This window comes from Corapipo altera, unplaced genomic scaffold, assembly GCF_003945725.1.
Source record: "Corapipo altera isolate COAL_440 unplaced genomic scaffold, ASM394572v1 0, whole genome shotgun sequence".
Lineage (NCBI taxonomy): Eukaryota > Metazoa > Chordata > Aves > Passeriformes > Pipridae > Corapipo > Corapipo altera.
Window position 1 is genome coordinate 34,415,775 of NW_020884872.1, and position 22,497 is coordinate 34,438,271.

Genomic DNA, 22,497 nt, shown 5'->3' on the forward strand with positions numbered 1-22,497 from the left:
CTTCTCTTCTCTTCTCTTCTCTTCTCTTCTCTTCTCTTCTCTTCTCTCTCTTCTCTTTTTTTTTTTCTGAAGGTTTCATTATTTCTTTCTAGAGAAGAAAATATGTTTGATAGTTTTGGACTCATTTGCATGATTTGGTGGTGTGTGATGCTTTTTCATCCTTTGCACGCTGACATCCAGTGTATGGAGTGTAAGTATGTTTTTGCAAATATAACCCAAGAAATAAGGTTTAATTCTTTATTTATCAGAGATATTTGCAATTAAACTGGCAATTATCATCTTGAGCCTGACAGATACTATCCTCTGCATTCAAAAAGGAATAGCATATCCTTACAGAACTTGTGCTGTATCGCTTTCAGCAGAAGCACAAAAATCACCTATTAAAAATGTGAATGTGGACTGGAGAAAAATGGAACTGTCCTGGGAGAGCAGCAAGAATTTTTCTATGTATAAATGTACCATCATGAACTGGGACATGGAAAGCATGGAGACAGAGGTAAACTTGCTATTCATTGGGATAAATAACTGCACCTTTTTCTTTACCTCTTATCAATTTCACTTACTTTGAAATAGTTGCAGATAACATCTGAGGTGTGGGTTTTTTACAGTCCACAGCTTGATATGTCAGGGGCTGTGGAAAGCCATCAGCAATGCCAGGATGCATTTACTGTGAGAGGAGCATCCCATGCATACGACAGAGCTGAAGTTCTGGCATCAAACTGGAAAGGAAGTGATAGCCTGGACTGTGCTGTGCCTACGTTGAATCATGAGTAGAGATCTAGCTGCTGAAACAAAGGGGTTGTAAGACTAAGTGAGACTTCTAGCAAATTTAGAGAGACAGAGCGAGAGACCCTTCAGATAAATTAATTCTGCAAACACGGCCATGGCTTTTCATTATCTCAAGTTCTTCACTTGTTTCCCAGTGAACTGGATCATGCTTGTACCACAGGTTATGTTATAAACCCATAATATCCAAGGAGAAAAATAGGAAGCTTGACAGAAAAAGAGAGAAGTGGCTTATTTAGCCCAGCAAAGCAGATGTGTTAACTAGAAATGCCTATTATGAAGTCCATCACATCTTTATTGAAGATTATAAGTATAATGCCATAGACACCTTTCTGACTGCTGGGCAGGTCAGATGAGGATTTCTATTTTGCTTAATCCTATGATTAAATTCCTTTGTGGCTCCCTTATTCATTAATCATCTTCTGTTATGCCACTGGAGCATTATTAGCCTTCTGTAATAGTCGCACACAACTGTAGTATCAACTCCTGAGCTGCAAAGCTTTTTGTGTTGTTATGTTATCAATCCCTCAGTTCCTTTCTACACCACCCTGGAGTGCTAAAGGAGGGAGTTAGCTATTGAGCCTAAAACATATATCATATACATGGAGTTGAGTTCCTGAGTTGCACTTCCACAGCCAGCATCATCTAACACCAAAAGAGGAAAAGCAGAAAAATAAAACATCAACATATTCTTTTTCAGGTGAATAGTCCACTATGGAGGTTTCCAGAAGAACTGTACATGCCTCTGCACAAAGGGGTATTCTTTATCATTGAAGTGCCAAACACAAACATCTCAAAAAAATGCACCTTTTTTCCTGGAGGTAATGTCTGGCTAAGGTTTTCTCCATTTCCAATCTTTTAAATCTTTTAATTGTCTTAGAAAACAGTTCCTTACACAGTAGGTAACTGCTACATTTTCTATTAATTTTTTTTTTTTTTGCAGATCTGTTAAAATTATTTGCTCTGTAATGAATGTCTCAACCATTCCTCAAGATATGCATTACCACAAGTGTATCCATAATTGTGTTATTCTCTTTTATACTAAGGTTCCAAAAGGCCAATGACTTACAGGGGTTTAAGGGTAGATTCAAATAATTGTTCTGGCTGTTACAAATTAAGATATTAGTGCTTATTTGTTTATTAAATGCTTTCTTATTGGGCTGTTGGTGAATTTGTTGTAACCCATTTTGCCCCTCCTCCTCAGCTCAAAGTTCTCCACTAAAATTCCCTTGTCAACAGCGTTCCTGAAGCTGTGTGTACCCAGGGTATCTCAGACATGACAGAGGTGATGAGATTAGCAGCTTGCTCATGTCTAAACAGAGAAAACACTCCGTGCTCATCTCTTCCTGTAGACTTGGCAGAGGAAACACCAATGGCGACCCTCAAAATACAAGGCAGGACACACAAAATTTGTTGCTTTTGGTGTTCCTCCCCCACTGGCCCTACCTTCCAAAGCATTCGGGCTCCTCAGAGGATTCCCCCGTGCTTCCACAAGGGTGCCCTAGACAATGGGCACTGGAGGAGGTTGGAGTCAGTAGCAGAGGAAGCCTCCACCCTTTCACTGAATTTGGGGCATACCACAGAAAGAAGCAGAAAACTGGTTGAAGGAGAAGAGAGAAGGAGGCTGAGCATGCTCACACAGCCTGGCCACAAGCGAACTTCCAAAGAAACATTCCCACTTCAACGTACTCCAGAAAAGGAACAGAACAAGTCATTGTCACACATGTGAGGGTGGAAAGATCTAACAAGGAAGTTGCTTGATTGGAGAGCAGGAAGAAGTCCAAATTTGCTTTTAAAAGTCTCAGCTTTTTTAGTCCTCTCTGTGAAGACTTTTAGGAGCGGATTCCTGAGCATTAATTGCAAAAGGAGAAATACTTCTCTCTGTAGCAACACGATGGTAAAAGGCAATGTGCCTTCCTTTCTGTGTGTGAATGCTTTGCTTATTGACAAGTTTCACAGTTAAGAGGCAGTTAAAATGGAGTGATAATTCTCTTAGTTTTCACTCCTGACCCAAGTAATAACTAGATGGACTTGAAGGCATCTAACACACCTAAGCATGTGCCATGATCCTCCAGATTGGAGGAGTCATAGGATTTTTTCCTCATCACAGATATTCCTCTGTTTGCAGGCATGAATGAGTCAGCCATTGAAAATTTCTCTTGTGTGATTTATAACATTTGCCTCATGAACTGCACTTGGCAGGCAGGAAGGGGTGCTCCAGCAGATACACAGTATTTTCTCTACTGGCAGAACTCAAGGTAAGTAGGTCTGCTTGAGTCAGGGAAGTCTGAATTCTCATTCAACACATCACACTACCCATGTTTAATGAAAATACCTTGCTTTATACAGAGATGATGGGGAGGTGGAATGTGAGCTTTACATTAAAGATGAAAACGGCAGAAACATGGGATGTAGATTCCAAAATGTGAAGATAATTGGAAAAGCTTACTTCATGGTGAATGGATCTAGCAAAGACTCCCTGATCCAGTTCTATGATGAGTACATTGACCTGTATAAAATTGGTAAATAATTGAACATTTTTATTTTATTACTGTTTTATAAAATAAGGAAGTGGTGAATTTTTCTCTGGAAATAAGATTAAAACAAAGTATGTAGGCCATTGCAGGATCCTGCACTGCAGGACAGACTTTGCTCCCTACAGCTGACAGAATATAGTTCCAAAAATTAACTAAAACAAGCAAAGGTAGAGGTAGCCTGAAACAACTGCTCAGAGAAGTGATGTGAACATATCCATGGATTCCAATTAATGAAACACAATGGTTAGACTTTCAAGGCTACCTTTCTGATGGGTTTATTTTGCCATCCCTTAATCCCACACCTCCCTGAGACCCACAAGAGCTACATGTCCCAAAACCAGAGTGAGGGTTCAACTTGCAAATTAAGGCTGTGTTAGATCAATATGTGCAAACTAGGTGTTTAAGCTCCAATAAAGATTTGGGGTGGGATTTAGTTGCCTAAAAACACCCCTCTAGTGCCATTTGAGACACACTCAGATACTTGAGGCATCCACAAGGCTTGCAGATGTGGCCCGGGACCCATGAGATACCAGGGTCCTTCTGAGTGTCCTGTGTGGTCTGAAACGCAACACAAGTGACTCCTGACTGTAGCTGATGGGGCTGTGAAGCTCAGAGCTATCTAGAGAAGCACATCTGCTCCATGGTGTGCCAAAGAGCTTTGCAGCCATCAAGGCACTACTGGAGAGGTCTCCACTGACTGTAGTGGTTAGACACTTAGGTCACAGTCTATAGGCACTCAAATTCCAATGCCTTGCTCTTCTACATGAAAAATACTACAGGTACAAAAACTTCCATCCTTCTTTCTATGGAGACTTGCACTGTCAATATGAAATTGGAAAACAGATGTAGAAGAAAAGTGACACTGTTATTGCACTGCTGAATTACACAAAATCCTTCATATTATTTTTCACATGAACTTCAGTTACTTCTGATGTCCAGCAACTGCAGTGATATATTCCCAAGTTTTGGTATGGTATTTTGCTGCTGTTTATCAAATAACTTTTGTTAGAATCAGTGGCACACAGCTGTACATCAGTTGCCTCACCTTGACATGCATTTTGCTACGAAGGCATGAGATGTAGTGGATTACTGACCATGCCTACATTAGTTATTCCTTTTTTTTCCCCCTAGAAATACTCGCTGCTCCATTAAATGTCACTGTCCATTGTACTGGAGATCCAGCGGGTTGCACAATTACATGGCATCCACCCCTTACAAGTCACGTGAAAAAAGTAAAGTGTTTTCAGTATGAAATTAACATACAAAATAAGGTAAAAATTTCTTTGTTTGTCTGTGCCACTGTACGTACATGCATGTAGCTATAATGTGCAAACTTCTGATTCCTTTATTAATTAACTTCTCTCTCATGACCTGTGGTGTCCTCCTGCTCCAGCTCTGCTAGTCTCACATCCCATCTCTCATGATCTTTTTTCAGACTTCTCAGAGATGTGAAGTAGAAAAGCAGAGGAGAGCAGGGAAATGTTATGAGGAATCTCTGTCTTGAGAATGCTTGAGAAAGACTTGAGAATACCTGTGATGCTGTCCTGCATAAGTACATGTCACAGGAGGAACGACTGTGTGACCTGCAACAAGGGCACTGGCTTGGTGGCAGCCTCCAGCCTGTGCCCAGGTTCTGAGCTCCTCATGCTCACCCTGGTTCATAGAATAATTATTAAGGTTGGAAAAGACCTTCAAGATCATCAGTTGCTAACATAGCACCACCATAATCACCACTACATTACATCACTAAGTGCCATATCCATATGCCTTTTGAACACTTCCAGGGATGGTGACTCATCTGCTTCCCTGGGCAGCCTGCTCCAATGCCTGACCACCCTTTCAGTGAAGAATTATTTCCTCATATCCAAACTAAACTTCCCCTGGTGCAACTTGAGGCCGTTTCTTCTCCTCCTAATGTTTGTCACCAGGGATAAGAGACCTATCCCCACTCTGCAACAAGTAGTTGTAGAGAAAGAGAAGGTCTCCCCTGAGTCTGCTTTTCTCCAGGCTAGGGTATGTCTGGTTTCCATCACATATGACAGAGCAGAGAGGCTGAGGTGTCAAATCCTTCTCCACAAATCTCAGTGTCTAAAGGACCTGATTTTAACATCTCTAAGGACAAAGGCCAGGAATTTTTTTTGAGTCCAGGAGTTTGACAAGGAGGCAAGATATAGCACTCTTCCTCCTCATCGCTGGGATACCTGTTTTACCAGTATGTGATTTCCACAAGTGGATGACACCTGTGTTGGGGCAAATTAGTGCTCCCACCTATCCCACTTCCCAGCTGCAGCTCATAAGCTTACAGCAGTGGCAATTCTCAGGAACAAGACCATTGCAGGAAAGATCAGCTAAGAGTTAAACATAACTATACAACTGAAATAAAATACATAAATATACAATTGAAATAAAACAATACACCATTAAATCTTATTCGTTGATTCAAAACAAGGCCTACAGCTTGCAGGCTGTAGCTATTTCAAGGAGCAACTGCAGTACACATAGCTTTCCAGCTTGGTAGGTATAATTTGACAGGAAGATCTTGTGTGAAATACGTAGAATTTTTTACGTAAAGATATAGGCCACAACATATGATTAAAGGAATATTATCAAAAAATTTATTTGAAAGAAATACGTTACCTCTTCTTTCCTGTGCCACAGTCAGAAAGGATGAGGTTCAGTGTAGATTTCTACATTTGGGTGTGAAATTCATCTTGCAGATTGAGACACCTTAATGTAGGTGTCTGCAAAGGAGCACAAACATCCCCTGAGAGACAATGCACTTCTAGGGCTCTGTGCTGTGGAAGGGCTCATTCCCCTTGAGGTGCTAGAGTTACTGAAGGTATCAGAGGTATCTACATGGAAATGGCAGATAAAACTCACACCTTTCAGGAGGGGCTGACAGAGGTAAATGGCACTAAATTAAAGCTTAAGTAACTCATTTACACTGCCCACTCACAGCACAGGCTGATTGACTTCCATCATGTCCTAAGCTGAAAGAGCTCAGCTGACAATGAATGATGGGGAAATACTAGTCTGCATTATAATTCAAGACACACAGTGGGTGTGTATTCTGTAACGAGACATTCCTTCCAGTTACACCTTTCTGACTTTTCCACAGTGTTAGCTATCCTCCTGATATTTCATGTGACAGTTGTTTCCAGGACCTCAGCCTTTCAATGTTTTCTGAGATCATTGCTAAAAATCACTGCTGTTGAAACTGTTCACTCATTTTTGAACCTATCTTTTTTTTCCCCAAATTTTCAGGTTCTTTGATGCAGGTAAAAGTTTGATTCCAGTTAATTAAAGTTTGATTGTATAGGATGTGTAAGTACCTCTTCACAGTAGTTGGGGGAAAGCCCTTGAGCACGGATAACATTGACTGGAAGGAGGGTAAATTTGCTATTCACATCATTTTTCTGCCCCATGTTATAAACCTCCTGTGAAATCACAGCTTCCAGACCTGCTGTGTGTGTAGGATGGTGTGATTGCTCGCATAATTTGGATATACTTCTACTGGATGAGAATGTACAGTCTAAATACGCCCTTAGTGGCAAATACAGCTTCTCACATCTAATGATAACTAATTCATGTTTCCTTCCTTTTCTAAAAGGAAATGTAGGAAGCCAACATTCTGAATAAAATGCTGTTATTCTGGGACATTACTGGAGAAGACTATCCAGTTTTTCAGTTTAAAATTACTTACGTTCTTTAAAGGCAAGAAAAAGAGAACCAGAAAGAAATGTTTTATTATTTGATAAGAAAATAATAAAAATGAAGATTTGTCTTTGTTTTGCAGGATGACCCCAAAGAAGAGAAAATGGTTGTAAGTATTCTTGCCATGCACAAATTTGTGGTTTTGCTCACTTAAGCGTATAAATACTATTACAGAAAATATACTTACTTCTAGAACTATAGGGTTTGCATCTGTATCTAAGGACAGCTAGACAAAGGGAGTACAACGATCTTCAAAACCTGTGGAAGTTAATACATACTGTCAGTCTTTCCCTGAAAAAATGAGTGGTCCTCTGACCCTTGGAAAGGCTTGACAGATTCTAGACTTTGTATAAAGTATCATGAGGCCAGATAATACATATCTGTTGTTGTACTGTCTTAAAAATATTAGGTCTCTTTAGCAAAAACAGACACCACGCAGGGAACATTTGCATGTTTTATCCCCATGAAGGCTGCAAGGGGATTTTACAGGGTACTTCTGCAGTTTCTGCTTTGTGTCTTTCTGATTTTTTTAGGATCCATAAACAGGAACAGGAAAAAAAAGTGTCCTTAAAGCATAATAAAATAAATTAAAGACCCAATAAACTTCAAAAATCTAGTTTTAACCTTCAAAAAAGAGAAAGTTTTGATGGCAGGATAAACATTTAACTAGTACATACCTAAAAAATCATACAAATTTTTTTTTTTTCTAGAAACTGTATAATGAAATCAACCCCAAATTTTGTTAATATTTTGTTAATATGATTTTAATCATACTGAAATTAATTTTTTTAAATTAATTTTAATTTTTGTTAATCTGATTACGTTGCTTCTAGGTAGGGAATGATAGATACAAATTCCAAAATTATAATGAGAAAAACCGATACATTCTGAAAATCAGAGCACGTGGAACAAAATGTCTCGTAAGCTCAAAGTGGGGGGAATGGAGTGAACCCATTGAGTTTGGTAAGATTATGAAATACTATTTTTTTTCAGTATTACCATGTTTGCTTCCCTTTCTCCCTCACAGACAAAGGAGTGAATAAAATCTTAACTCTTACCCTTACATGGAAGGAACTGGGTGGAAATTATTAATGAGGAAGAGTACTCTGGCAGCAGAACCTTTGGTTAGCTGGGATTGTGAAGGCAGCAGTTACTCAGATGCCAGGGCTACAGGAACAGATGAAAATAGACCCACTCTTGCCTTTTGGCCTGAAGTGATGAGGATGCCTCCGAGTTCTTTTAAGTTTTTACCATGAATATCATCCCCTTCCTTCTGCTTCTCTCTTTTTACCCTTTCCACTAATTTTGCTCAGTTATTTGTACTGTAACTCTGTTTATTTTTCTTCTTTTCTGGATTATTTTTCAATTTCTCTAAATTTTAAATATTTGAAATGGTTTAAAATGCATCAAGTCAACCTGAATTTTTGCCAAATTTCTGTAAGAAAATCAAATTGAAGTCCTTTGAATAATTAAGAATAAATTGTGAAACTTGCATTCATTACTGACAGTCTCCTAGGGAGATTTTTGGTATGCTGAGATATTTCTCTCTCTTGGATGTTTCAGGTCAAGGGAAAGATTACTTTATTTTTGTGATTTTATTTCTAATAGCACTTGGAACAATATCAGTGACAGTGCTCCTGTATTGTCTTTTCAAAAGGTAAATCAACCTTTTTTTCTGTAGATACTATTGATAGAGTATTATCTCTACGAAACACGTTCCTTCAATCTCCTACTTTCCTACCTGCAAACTTAAATAATCTGATTATCAGTGTCAAAATGTATTATCGCCAGTATTGTTGTGGATGGTCCTTTGGCACACAAAATCACTACAAGTGAAAAATGGGGAAAGGATATTGAAGTTACTAAGTGGATCCTGGATTCTACCAGATCCTACAAAAGCTATTGTGTTCTTATTTTTAAGCATTTGACATCCAGGTTGCTTTGAAGCCACTGGCTGCATACAGTACCAGACAAGAGGGAATCCGGACAAATTAACGTATTGTTATTTTGATAAAACTTCTCACTCAGTGGTTAAAGACAGTTATGTCATGTGATTTATTCAAAGTCATTGATTAATAAAGTATTTATTTTGACTATCATCACAAAATAAATTTTAGTTACCCAAGTGATAAGTATAGTAATAGTTACCCACCAGTTAACCCACTCAAAATATTTTTATTTTCACTTAATTTGTAGAGTAATAGCTATTCAATCTTAAAATGAAAGAATGTCCTTAAATTACAACACACAATGTTTGTGTAAGTTATATTACCAGTATTTTAAATTTCTCCACAATGCCATTTTCTATCCAAAGGTATTGCAGTTTCAAGAACATACTTCCTCCTATACCACAACCGAGAGACAAATTTAACGTATTAACCAATGAAGATATCCAGGTATGGCTTCTTTTCAATTCAGTCAAATTTGTTAACTCTAATCCATAATAGGCCAAAGACTAGAACTGACATATAAAGATAAGTGTTACATTTGGTCCAATGAAGACCAGTGCCTGTCATGCAAGGTACGCCGCTTTGAAACCTGAAATGCTCTATGGCAGTGCTGAGACAAATGATTATCCTGTTGGTATTTGCAGCCATCTTTTAAGACCAGAGTTTTCACTTTTATGGAGAATGGTAATTTCTGTGCATACAAGCTCTACAAGGTTGCTGTTCATACTTTGAAAATAACCCAAGAAAACACTTTCCATTAGCATTTTCAAACATCAATCACACAATACATAATACAATGTGAATATGTATTTTATAACCCTGATCAACCCCATGTAAAAATCCTGTCACACTGAATAATGAAAATCAACAGGGCTGGGAAGGCTCAACAGCTTAAGTAGTCTTCCTCTCGCACCAGCACAGGATTAGTGATTTCAGTGCTTTGTAAAAACTGTATTTGACCAATATACTGTAGCATCCCTATGTACCCTATTCTATATTTTTAACTATCCTCACTTTTAAAAAGCTTTTTAATAGCCTGTTTTACTGCACTTAAAATCCATTACTTTTTATCCTTATTCCTTTCCTCTTTACAGTATCTTACGCACTGTTAACAGCAAGTAACTCTTCCTGTCTTTCTACACGTCATGACAACCAGGCTTCAAACCATCGATGCTTCTCAAATTGTCCATTTGGGCAGTGGTTGTATGGTGATTGCATTGTGAGGGAATGCTTTGTCTCAGCTGGCTAAAGCAAAGTCAATAAATCAGGCTAGTCATGTACTGCCTACAATTCAGTGGCAACACCATGCTTTCCAATGAGGCTTTCAAAAGTGGCACAGAAATCTTCCTTCGACTGTTTACAAAGAATCCTCAAAGCTCTGACTACTAAAACTCTCTAGTTTTGTAACTATATACCAGCACATTGTCCTATTTAATTTATCTTTTGGTGCTACCACCTTTGACTTTCACAGAAAGCAGGTAGGAATGTGACATGGATAGGTTTCCTCATACACCTTAAGTCATAAATACCTGGTATCTCACTTCATAACAGGCTTCTAGAGCATAAGCCATCCACAGTCCATCATATTAAATAACAAGAGCTAGTACAGTAGCAAGCAGTCTTTCAAAAATTGCAGACTCTCCAGACTGCTTGCTTTTCCTAAACTTGAGGGGCTTCCAAATTTCTGTGCATATACTACCAGACTTAATCAAATCACTCCATTACAGCCCAAAGGCCTTTGTCAATGTGGTTTCTAAATGCTGGCACAGGCTCTCCCATGCAGGCAACAATTTAACAGCAGCAGTTGCCAGAGTTCAAGTGAAGCCCTCAGGTTGCCTCATACCTGTCAACAGGCACTGTGAAGGTAATTCATGATTATGACATGTTTAAACAGCTTCTAGACTCCTCTTTGCCCATTTTGATCTAGTCTTAAAGTCTAATTTTATTATACTTCTTCCCTCCAAACTCAGGTATCTTTTTAACACTGATTGAACGCTGCAATTCTTCAAAGCAGAAAATAAAGTACAAAACCGGTATTTTCAAGATCTCTCCTCTACTGAACACCAGAACACTCTCTCCCTGACATTTAGTGCTAATGGATTTATGAGTTATTTTGAAACCTATAACTTGCTAATCACACCTCTTTAAAGCTTGCATTTCTTTGTTCTGCCCCGACTTACTCAATGACCTTTTCACATTTTCTTTTTTTTTTTAAGTTTCACTATACTTTTCCCTATATCACTGAAATATCTCTATTTACAAAATCCTAACTTTTCTGCACTGAGTTTGCATTTGTATTCTTAAAATGCTCATGTTAAAAAACTACCAATTTTCTTATTTATTGTAAGATCCTACCAACCAAATCACTCAGTGCATCAGCCACCTTGCATTCGTCTAATCCATTTTATTTTACTCATCTTACTACCAAAGTCTGATGACATTTCACTCACTCTCCCCAGATACTTTTTTCACCCTCGCTCAGAAGTCTAACACTTAAGTTTTCCTCTTTTCCCAGATCAAATTCATTCCAAGGATTTGAAAGACACTCTCTTTGTGCATTTTCCTCAGAGCAGCCAAGCAGCACAAAACACCATGATCATGAAGCCCTGCAGTGCTTAACCAATCCCTGATTTCCTAGAAAAAAATTTCCCACAAAGACATCCTGGTTTGATGTTGTCACATACCAGCAGCTTGTCTTTCCTTTTTTTAACTTTTCCCCCCAGTACTATCCCTCCTTTTTTTTTTTTTTAATCATACTTATCTCCCTTCAATACTTTCAGCTCTGAGTGCTGTATCAGTACTATGATCTTATCTAGCAACATCCACTCTCCTAGAATATCCACTCTCCAGGTTAACCGATGTTAAAATGTGTAATAGCAACCAAAGTATTTTCTCTAGAAGTCTAGCTAATGCTTACATATCAAAAATTTGGGCAATACCCACTGAATAAATTCCTTCTATTGTCTCAGTTAAGGTTGTCCAGCATTTAGATAAAATTCTATTCTTTGTCCTTCTGCTGACAAACAGCTAGTACTGATTGTACATATTAAAAGTAAAACTGTCCTAACTGTCCTTAAAACCACTTTCTCCTGCTTTGCAAGCATCTCTTTAAGTAATGAAAGAGCAGGAAGAGGCACCTTTGGTACTGGTGTATCTAGTGTTGTCTGATTATCGACAGAGTGACTCTCTAGCTTACTGCATGTTACAGACTTTTCTTTCTCTTTAGACAGAATATGTAAATCTATCATCAAAAAGTCATACTGAGGAAGTAACTACAGTTGAAGAGATGACCCAACTTTCCAAGAAGAAAATACACTGATTCCCCCAATACAAAATAAAAGCACGGATCCTGCTGACAAGTACTTCAAACCAGCCTATAAAAGAATATAATTGCCTATAACACTGTTTGTCCCATAAAAATCCACTTAAATGGAGCAGGAGAAACAAGGGGAGAAAAATCTGTGAAATTTATTCTTCACCCTTTGTTTGAAACCAAAATGGCCAGCAGCCACACTTTTCTGCAAGTGTCTACTTTGAAGACATGCTTAAACTTTGCTAGGATGTTCTTCACAATGTGAGCCAAGGCCTCTTATCCAGAACAAACTCATTTCCTGTCTTCATTGCTATGAAGCTTCTTTCCTCTGACTATAAAGGTTTCCTGGAAGATGACAGGCCTGCTTAAGAATGCCACAGTAATTTTATGATTGTATAGTTTTCATATGCTCAGGGTTTTTTTTAGCAGAAATTATTCAAAATGTGTTTAAAATTGCGCCCTTTAATCTTCCAACCAGCAATACCAAAGGTAAAAATGGGAAATAAAATTACACCTGTCAAATATAACTATTAATACTGGTCTGCCAGTCAGCCATTTCATGAGCTCAGTACTGCCACTGCAAATACAGACCTCTGTAACACTCCAATCTTCTGCAGGATTAGCATGTACTTAAATCACAGACAGTATTTAAAGCCTTCAAAAACATCTAGGCTTAACAGTTGTGAGGACTGAAAAAAAATCTGTAATAAAGGTTTAATAGCTGCATTTTAGAATCCCTTCAAAGGGTGCAAATTCAGTTTCCAACACCTTTTAAAAATAATATAGGTTTTAGACGCCAGAACTTTTACAAATTCTGGCTGCTTTCCAGTAATATTTTTCAAAATGAATGCATTGCACAGTGTCTCAATAAGGCAGAAAACAAATGCTTTTTTTAAAAGTCTCATTTATTGTTTGCCTCTTATGTTCCTAAACTTCATGGCACATTGGAAATTGCTGCTGCATGACTGAGAGAAGCCATATATTAAAAAAACCAAACCAGCACAAATTAGTACATGCTGAATGCACAGCATAGGGAAATTGCAGTTCACATTAAAACCACCTACACTTGCACTTTTTTTTTTATTTCTTGCGGTTAAAACCTAGTTCTGGAGAAGAAAAGGGGTTAAAGTCCTATTCCTTTCAGGGGCTGCTCAAGTAACTGCCATGTTTGGTTCCTCTCACAAAGTTTGGGCCAGCATACACTCACAGTGAGGCATCCCACCATTATCTCTACCATTTCAAGCCACTGATACAGAAAATAAACCTAAGCAATGTGTTTATATGGACAAAATGTCTTCCCCTCTCCCCCCCATCAATATAATTACAAGTGAAACAGCAAGCTGATTGGCAAGGTCAACATCAAATGACCTGCCTGCACCACAGGGAGCTGCGATTACCCAACAGGGATGAAATAGGTACATAAATTTTGGCACTGGCCTGTGTACAGAGGAACTGTGTAACGTCCTTACATTCATACACACGTTGAGAGCAGCACTTGTGCAACAGTGAAAGGAAAAAGGTAAGTCCTTTTGAGAGGAAGGTAATAACCAGCCAAAGCCAAGTAGTTAATTTAAATACTTCATCTTGAATACCAACCTCAGAAGGCACAGAAAGAACTCAAGACAGCTCAGTCAGCCTTCAGTGATTCATACAATGACACGCTTTTTCCAGATATAGGGAGAGTTCTTAAAACACAAAGATTAACACCTTGTTTTCCTTTACTAGTCCTCCTATTGTGTTTTTGCAGATTACAAAGTATAAAAGATTATATACATGTGGAGAACGGCACATAGGTATTACACTACCTCGAATAGCGGTATGAGAAATTACCCAGTTTGGTTTTGTTCTTCTGACCATCCCAAGACACCAATCAGTTAATACTGAAGGCTGACCTACCTTGATCTACTATTTTACAGCAATACAGAAACATACACATTCCCTCCCACACACCCCATCAATGTAATCTCCTAGAACGAGCCTCATTTCAGATTAAATTCAACCTTCCACAGAGGTACTGACTGACCACTGCTACAGATGAGGCCAAACAGTATCTTGAATGGCACAATCAACATTTCCAAACAGCAGCAATACAATACATAGGTCGCTCAGAAGTTGAAGGCATTTACTGGGTTCCTGGATTTTTGCATGAATGCCATGTTGCTTTGCAATACTGATTTAACAACAAAAAATTACTTTAAGCTCTTTTACCAAGGGCTGGAGCATTACTTTTTGACAGTTCTTGGGTCTTTGGGTTTTGCTAGCACAACGGAACCCGCCCCCCCCATTTTAAATCATGAGAAGTTGCAAATCAATTTCTAAGAATCATGCAAAAAGCCACTTGCAGCAGCCCATTGTAGACCATCAGGCACAAAGAATGGGACTGGTCTCTATCAGTACAACCCATGCTTCCCCATAAAATTCTCACATTCAGGTTTTTTTTTTAAAAGCTTAATTCTATTACAGAGTGTAGTTTAAATGTATCAGAGGAACCATTATCTGAAACAAGTTTTCAAACAAAAGAGGCTTTCCCAAAGGTTTTATGTAATAATTTCAACACAGACAGAGTAAGTATGTTTATTGTTTTACAGCAAAATGCCCCAATTTAAGAACAAAACTGCTAGATGTTCAGCTGTGCAAAATGGTACATAGTGCTTCAGTACAAGTGGAAAAGAACATGATTTGTTAGCAAATGCTTTCAAATACAATTTTATGGTCCTAGAAGATAGGACTTGAAACTGGGGACTGATCCGCAGGCAAACAATTTTTCTCTGCCTAAACTGGACGTAGCCACTTTGGACCCAGAACCAACACCACTCATTTTTCATTGCTGAAAAGAAAAATCAGCACACTGAATTGCCAGATTCAGTGTCTTCATGCATGTTACAGAGAAATGGATCAGTCCTCTATGTCAGTTTCTAGCCCCATCTACAAGTATCATCTGGCTCCGATAAATAAGACTCACAGGAATTTCTTGAAGGTCAATGGTCCATAATGGTAGTTATTCTACATGATCTGCTCAATTTGATTTCCAATTCTAGTTAGGAATTGTTTAAATGACTTTCTTGAATTCATCGTACAGCACAAGCACAAAAGCACCCCCCATGCCTCTGAGAACATTGGACCATGCACCCTTGAAGAACGCCTTTCCTCCCTCATCCCTTGCAATCTTCCGCCAGCAGTCAATCGTTCCAGAGTACATGATATCAGCTGCAGGAAAAGAGCAAAGAGTGATTCTTAACTCCTATAATTTTATCTCAGATGTTTTTAACAACTGTCCTGTTTCACTTAACTACTTTGTGATGTCCCAAACCACACTTTAAGACTGTAATATGATTCTTAGCACAGCCAACAGCAAAGCTTCCTATCTGCTTGCCTAGTTAATAAAAGCTGTTGCAAAGTAAAAATGTTAAGCTTTCGTTTTGGCAACTATTCCAACCCCTAATTACTGTAATTTAATTTGTCAACACAAACAGGCAGTCCATTTGCCTATTTAATTTTCAATAAAGAGAAGTCCTCAGCATAATTCAGGACAAACACAAGTTGAACCTTACTGCACACTTCCTCATTTCATGTCAGTGTCAAGGCTATTAGTAAAAAAGAACTCCATCCTGTTAACACTGCTTGAAGAGCTACACAGATTTACAGCCTACCTCCTTTGCGTCCTGACTGCATCATCATTCTACGCCGCACTGTATCAAAAGGATAGGACACCACACCGGCCACAGCAGTCACCGTCTGGGCAATCATCCAACTGATAACAATGTGAGTATTTCTGGGATCTGGGAGCATGCCTGCAACAAAAAAGAAGTAATTAGCTTTTTATCTTGGACGTCCTCCTCCAGTTTACTCACTGCATGACAGCTACTTTCCTAGATGAACTAGTAGGAAACTAGATGCCCTAGTTACAAAACATTGTAGAGCCATACTTGAAAATTGCAACTTCATAAACTTTAAACACATTGAGGCAACATAAAAAACATCTAAAGAAATTCAGGATTTTCTTCAGTTATCAAAACAGCTTAACATTTAAGAACAAAGATTCTTTTCAGACTGGCATGAGAAAGTCTCAATTATTCATTACTCTTTTTAAAAAGAAACGTCACTAAATTAAGTCACTGTCCCTGTGGATCACGTTACCCCAAACTAGTATCAATGGCCTACATGCCCAAATGTCCAGCTTAACCAAGTGCTTTACAAAAGCATTGCTCAATTCCATTCTGCTGAACACTCTTGAACTGGTCCAATGTAACTACAGGAATGCATTGAACAAAAAAGAACTTTTTCTGTGTATCATTATCAACATACTTTGCTGGCATCAGGAGCAACTCCTTACAAAACCAATACTTGAAAGTAGGCTGCTGCCATCAACACATGCCCAAGTTTTGCCTTCAACACTGCAGCGTCACTGATGCTGGCACCGATATCCCCTTCTACCTTAATGTAGTTATTACAGTGTGGAACATCCCAGAACAGGCAATACAGTTGTGAAAACAGGTTTACTGGATCTCCTCTGAAGTATTACCTTTTGCTGTATCATAGATCCCGAAGTAGGCAGCTCTATAGATGATGATGCCTTGGACAGAGACATTGAACCCTTGGTACAAGCCTCGCACACCATCAGACTTGGTAATTTTGACTAGACAGTCCCCGAGACCAGAGAATTCTCTGTCTGCACCAGCTTTTCCAACATCAGCAGCCAAACGGGTTCTTGCAAAATCCAAGGGGTAGACAAAGCAGAGGGAAGTGGCTCCAGCTGCACCACCAGATGCCAGGTTACCAGCAAAATATCTCCAGAACTGAGTGTGCTTGTCTACACCTCCCAAGAACACCTGCTTATACTTATCCTTGAAGGCAAAGTTGAGAGCTTGAGTTGGGAAGTATCTGATGACATTAGCCAAGTTTCCTCGCCAGAAAGACAGCATTCCTTGTTCCTTTGGAATACGCACTACACAATCGATGATACCCTTGTACTGCTTATCAGCAGCAATCTGTTTGCTTGCATGTTGCACCTGCAAATAAAAGTGTGTATATTGACTACATGCCTTGAGTGGCCTATGCCATAGCTGGGCTTAACCCTGCTTCTATTATACAAAAAAAGTTGTTAATTCTGAATGGCTTAGGGTTGTCTTATTGTTAAGAAAAAGGCTTAAAATTGCTTCCTAACTTCCTCAGACCTCAGGACTTGCAAAAATAGGGACAAGTGGGGGTTGGCCTCTTATCCCAGCAACTAGCAACAGGACAACAGGATATAGCCTCCAGCTGTACCAGGGGAGATTTAGGTTGGACATTAGGAATAATTTCTTCACAGAAAGGGTGATTAGACATTGGAATGGGCTGCCCAGGGAAGTGGTGGGCTCACCGTCCACAGAGGTGTTTAAGGACAGACTGGACGCGGCACTCAGAACAGGCCCAGCTAAAGGCCAGAGCCCTTACTGACAGAGGGGCGGGGGGGCGCGGGCGGGCAGGCAGGAGCCCGCGTTCGGCCAGCGGCACCGCGAAGGTCACCCCAATCACCTTGGGCGCCGCCGGGTCACGCCGGGCCCCGCGCGCCGGCCGCGCCCCGCCCGCGGGCCAATGCGCTGCGCGGGCGCGCGTCACGTGAGGGCCGCCAAGATGGCGGCGGGAGCGGCCGCCCTCGCCTCCCCGCCGTGCCCTCGGCGCCGGCAGCGAGGGCGGCAGGAAGTGACACCAGCGGCGGCCGCCCCCCTAGGCCGGGCCCGCCCGCCGCGCCGAGCCCCGCACGGCGGAACCGGCTTCGACTTCCCCGCCACCGTCCACGTGACCTTCCCGCCAGCCGCCACCGCCTCTCCCGCGCCCTTTGTCCCGCGGCGGCCGCGACCCCCACCCACCCTCCGCCCGAACCTGTGCCCCCGCCGGGCCCGGCGCCTGAGGGGGACGGTGACGGGCTCTGCCCGCGCTCGCCGTTCTCGCCCGCGCCGCTGACCTGGAGCAAGAGCTTGACCCGCTCGATGGGCGCCACCGCGGTCTTGCTGATGGCGGCGGCGACGCCGCCCGCCAAGAAGTCCTTGAGGAAGGAGATGGCCTGGTCCGCCATGTTCGCGCGCGCAGCCGGGAGTCAGTGCCGCTGTCCCTCAAGCCGAAAGGGCGGGCGTGCCGCGCGCGTGGCCTTAATGCCGGGCCCGCCGGCCACGCCCCGCACCACCCCATTGGCCAGCCCGGTCCGGGGGCGGGGCCTACGGGGGGCCCGCCCCGCACCCCCCGCCCCGCCGCGCCAGTACCGCAGCGCCGCGTCACACACGGCGGGCCTGCCTCGCCACCGCCCGGCAAGTGCCGCCTCCGCCCCGGCCCGGCCCCCGCGGGGCAGCGCGGCGGTCACCTCGCTGCTCACACTTTTACCCATACTTTCCCAAGCGCTCTCCACGTTCGTTTGGTGCCGCCGTCGGTAGCGCCCGCACCAGCCTGCAGAGCCCAGCGGCTCTGTGTTGCCCCATCTGGTGTGTTGCCCCGCACCGCCCAGCACGAAGGCCCTGCAGAGAGATCTGGACGGGCAGGATCGATGACCCGAGACCAACAGTCTGAGGTTCAACAAGACTAAGTGCCGGGTCCTGCACTTAGGTCACAACCACCTCATGCATTGCTACGGATTTGGAGAAGAATCGCTGGAAAGCAGCCTAGTGTAGAAGGACCTGGGGCTGCTAGTCGACAGCTGCTGAACATGAGCCAGTAGTGTGCCCAGGTGGACAAGAAGGCCAGTAGCATTCTGGCTTGTGCCAGAAATAGTGTGGCCAGCAGGACCAGGGAAGTGGTTGTCCCCCTGTACTCAGTACTGGTGAGGCCACATCTCAAATCCTGTGTTCAGTTCTGGGCCCCTCACTACAAGAAAGACATTGAGGTGCAGGAGCATGTCCAGAGAAGGGCAACAAGAGTGGTGAAGGGTCTGGAGCACAAGTCTTATGAGGAGGGCTGAGGGAGCTGAGGTTGTTTAGCCTGAAGAAAGGGAGGCTCAGGGGTGACCTAGCTGCTCTCTACTACCTGAAATGAGGTTGTAACCAGGTGGGAGTCAGCCTCTTCTCCCAGGGAACAGTAGATAGGACAAGAGGACACCGTCTTAAGCTTGCCAGGGGAGCTTTAGATAGAACTTTAGGAAGAATTTCTTCACAGAAAGCGTGATTAGACATTTGAATGGACTGCCCAAGGAGGTGGTGGAGTCACCATGCCTGGAGGTATTTGACTGGATGTGGCACTCAGTGCCTTTGTCTAGTTAACATGGTGGTATTTGGTCACAGGTTGGACTCGATGATCTCAGAGGTCTTTTCTAACATAACTGATTCTGAGAGTCAGTGAAGCTGAGCGTGAGGCAGTAAAGCACTGGGTTTGGGGGGTGAGTCTGTGAGCCCATACAGTAGTCAATGAGTGAGACAACCAAGTGAACCAGGAGGCTTCTTCAGTGGTGACTGTTGGAAGCCAGTGTAGGATGGAGGCACAGCTTTCTGCATGGGGTCACAGAGGACAGCAGTAGCTGTCAGGTGGAGGGGAGCAGATTTGGGGCACTGCCAGGGCACCAGTGGGTTTCACTTCATGCTCACCACCCTCTGGGTAATGCTGATCAATGGCATATCCTTGCTTCCAAGTTCTGTTCCCACCTCCTCCTTACCACTGCAGTGCCAAATGTCACACCATGGGGCTTTTCTGTTCTTCACAGAACTGATCCAAGACAATGAAATGCCAAAGAACTTAACCACAGTTTCCTAGAGGGACAATGGGAAAGTGTGATTCCAGCTTCTTGTGTTGGTGCTCAAATCTAGATGCTGTGAAAACCTCCTCTGCAGGCTGCCAGTGTAAGCACTCATGGCAGGGCCCCAGCCCCTACCAAGACAGTAGTTTCATCAGTAACTTTGCTAATTTTATTGTATGCTGAAAGTGATATTTTGTACCTAATGGTCAAACATGTCTGAAATTATACCCATTCTTTCTAAAAGTAATGAAATTGTTCTAGTTGGAGGGCATTAGTTCACACACACCTTTTGTTACTGCTTTCACTTTTAATGGCTGTTTCCTACCAAAGTAAATAAAGCCAAACCTTTTTTTTAAACAGATGACTGGTGAACCTAAAAGCTGCAGTAGCTGAGGTGCCAGAAACCACTGCTTACACATGTATGTACTTTGCAGGATTTCAAAATGAGAGCATCTCTCTCAGAGGACATGTTGTGAGAACAGGATGTGCCAGGCATAGCCTACTGCAGTATGCTGTGTATACTTTTTTTTTCTTTGCACAACAAAAGATCCAAAGTAAATTGTGTGCTGTTCTATATTCTACATCATAATACAGACAGAGTGAAGTGACTCCTGTGCTCACACAGGGTTAGGCACATATAGATTTACAGGACCATATTCTGGACGTAATTTATGAAAGGCTGTGGTGAATATATTCAGCGAGGCACCCACAGCTTAGTGTGGTATTTTTCCTTTTAAAAAAGTTTATAACTGAATGTTACTACTCTTTTTAGCACAACACAATGTCTGCAAGGCTAGGGGTTTTTTCCCCACAAAATTTTCTATTGATTAAAAAAGAACTTCGTATTCTGAAACTCTTGAGTATTGTCAATTCTTCAACTTTTGTGAAAAACAAAATGCATGTACCTTGTGATAGGAAACTGTTCAATAGCTCCCCTGTCCTGTTCACCTTTGAAGCACATCTGCATCTCACTGGGGAAAATCCTTTTCTCTCCATCACTATGATTTTTCATTTCTGCACCTTTTTTTTCTCTTTTCTTTATCTAATCTTGTATTCTGCTATCCACTTTTATAAGAGCTCACAAATCAAGTAGGGCTGAAAAGGAGCACGATGATGTTCTTGAATCAAATGTTGTGTCCCCACATATAATCTCATTACAATCACAGATGAAACTTGTGCTTTTATACAACTGCCTTTTTCCAGAAACCTCACACAAAGCAGAGGCTCACGGGTCAAGCACAGAGGGTAATAATGAATGGGGTAACATCAGGCTGGCAATCTGTCACTGGTGGGGTTCCACAGGGCTCCATCTTAAGCCCTGTGCTCTTCAACATCTTCATAAATGACTGGGGTGCAGGACTGGAAGGGATACTGAGCAAGTTTGCAGATAACACAAAACTGGGAAGAGCTGCTGACTCCCTCAAAGGCAGGGAGGCCCTGCAGAGAGACCTCAACAAATCAGAGAACTGGGCAATCACCAACCATGTGAAGTTCAACAAGGGGAAGTGCTGGATTCTGCACCTGGGAGAGGGTGACCCTGAATGTACGTACGGACTGGGGAAAGACATACTGGAAAGCAGTGCCATGGAAAGGGACCTGGGGTCCTGGTCATTGGCAAGTTGAATATGAGTCAGCAGTGCCCTGGCAGCCAGGAGGGCCAACTGTGTCCTGGGGGGCATCAGGGAAAACATCACCAGCCATTGGAGAGAGGGGACTGTCCCGCTCTGCTTTGCACTGGTGTGGCCTCACCTTGAATATTGTATGTAGTTCTGGGTGCCACAATATAAAAAAGACATTAGGCTATTACAGAGTGTCCAAAGGAGGGCAATGGAAATGGTGAAGGGCCTTGAGGGGAAGCTGTATGAGGAGTGGCTGAGGCCACTTGGTCTGTTCAGCCTGGAGAAGAGAAGACTCAGGGGAGACCTCATTGCAGTTACAACTTCCTTGTAAGAGGAAGAAGAGGGGCAGGCACTGATCTCTTCTCTGGAGTGACCAGTGACAGAACCCAAGGGAATGGCCTGAAGTTGTGTCAGGGGAAGTTTAGGTTGGATATTAGAAAATGGTTCTTTACCCAGAGCGTGTTTGGGCACTGGAACAGGCTCCCCAGGGAAGCAGTCACAGCACCAAGCCTGACAGAGTTCAAGAGGTGTCTGGACGATACTCTTGGGCACATGGTGACTCTTCAGGATGGTCCTGTGCAAGGGTAAGGGTTGGACTCGATGATCCTTGTGGGTCCTTTCCAACTCAGCATATTCTGTGATTCTGTGTGATTGTCTTGACTCTCTCAAGAAGCTGGTGCCAGCATTTGTGTGCTACAGGTGTTGTGCAGCAACAGTATCACTACCAGAACCTTCTGGCATCATTTTACTGAAGTAAAAAATAAATTAAATCAATCTCTCCCCCTTTTTAAAAGTAACATCTGAAAGCTGACATAACATTTCTTGTTTATGACATTGATAGGGGTTGAAGGTACTTGCATAATTACAAAACATCAAACATGAG

At 42.0% G+C, this 22,497-nt stretch overlaps 2 protein-coding genes across 6 annotated transcripts in view; one reads left to right on the forward strand and one right to left on the reverse strand.

Moving 5' to 3' along the window:
• LOC113947037 (granulocyte-macrophage colony-stimulating factor receptor subunit alpha-like) overlaps positions 1-12,434 on the forward strand; it is a 17,969-nt gene extending 5,535 nt beyond the window's left edge. For 2 of the 5 annotated variants that reach the window (XM_027643239.1, XM_027643245.1), the window contains 10 exons: positions 93-190; positions 360-496; positions 1,487-1,607; positions 2,139-2,471; positions 2,915-3,044; positions 3,136-3,308; positions 4,455-4,594; positions 7,120-7,150; positions 7,875-8,000; positions 8,601-8,956. In XM_027643239.1, coding sequence (XP_027499040.1) covers positions 103-190; positions 360-496; positions 1,487-1,607; positions 2,139-2,471; positions 2,915-3,044; positions 3,136-3,308; positions 4,455-4,594; positions 7,120-7,150; positions 7,875-8,000; positions 8,601-8,698 — 1,377 coding nt within the window. In that variant the 5' untranslated portion in view covers positions 93-102 and the 3' untranslated portion in view covers positions 8,699-8,956. Of the gene's footprint in view, positions 1-38; positions 191-359; positions 497-1,486; positions 1,608-2,138; positions 2,472-2,914; positions 3,045-3,135; positions 3,309-4,454; positions 4,595-7,119; positions 7,151-7,874; positions 8,001-8,600; positions 8,957-9,351; positions 9,434-12,212 lie in introns of those variants that run through there. The other 3 variants (XM_027643264.1, XM_027643230.1, XM_027643254.1) reach the window with 3 other exon arrangements.
• A 1,847-nt stretch (positions 12,435-14,281) lies between these two features.
• On the reverse strand, positions 14,282-18,441 carry SLC25A6 (solute carrier family 25 member 6). The gene is made up of 4 exons (XM_027643299.1): positions 18,244-18,441; positions 16,822-17,308; positions 15,950-16,090; positions 14,282-15,506 (listed from the first exon to the last, which is right to left on the reverse strand). The coding sequence occupies exons 1-4, from the start codon at positions 18,352-18,354 to the stop codon at positions 15,349-15,351; spliced, it is 897 nt and encodes a 298-aa protein (XP_027499100.1). The 5' UTR covers positions 18,355-18,441; the 3' UTR covers positions 14,282-15,348.
• Between the last annotated feature and the right edge of the window lie 4,056 nt (positions 18,442-22,497).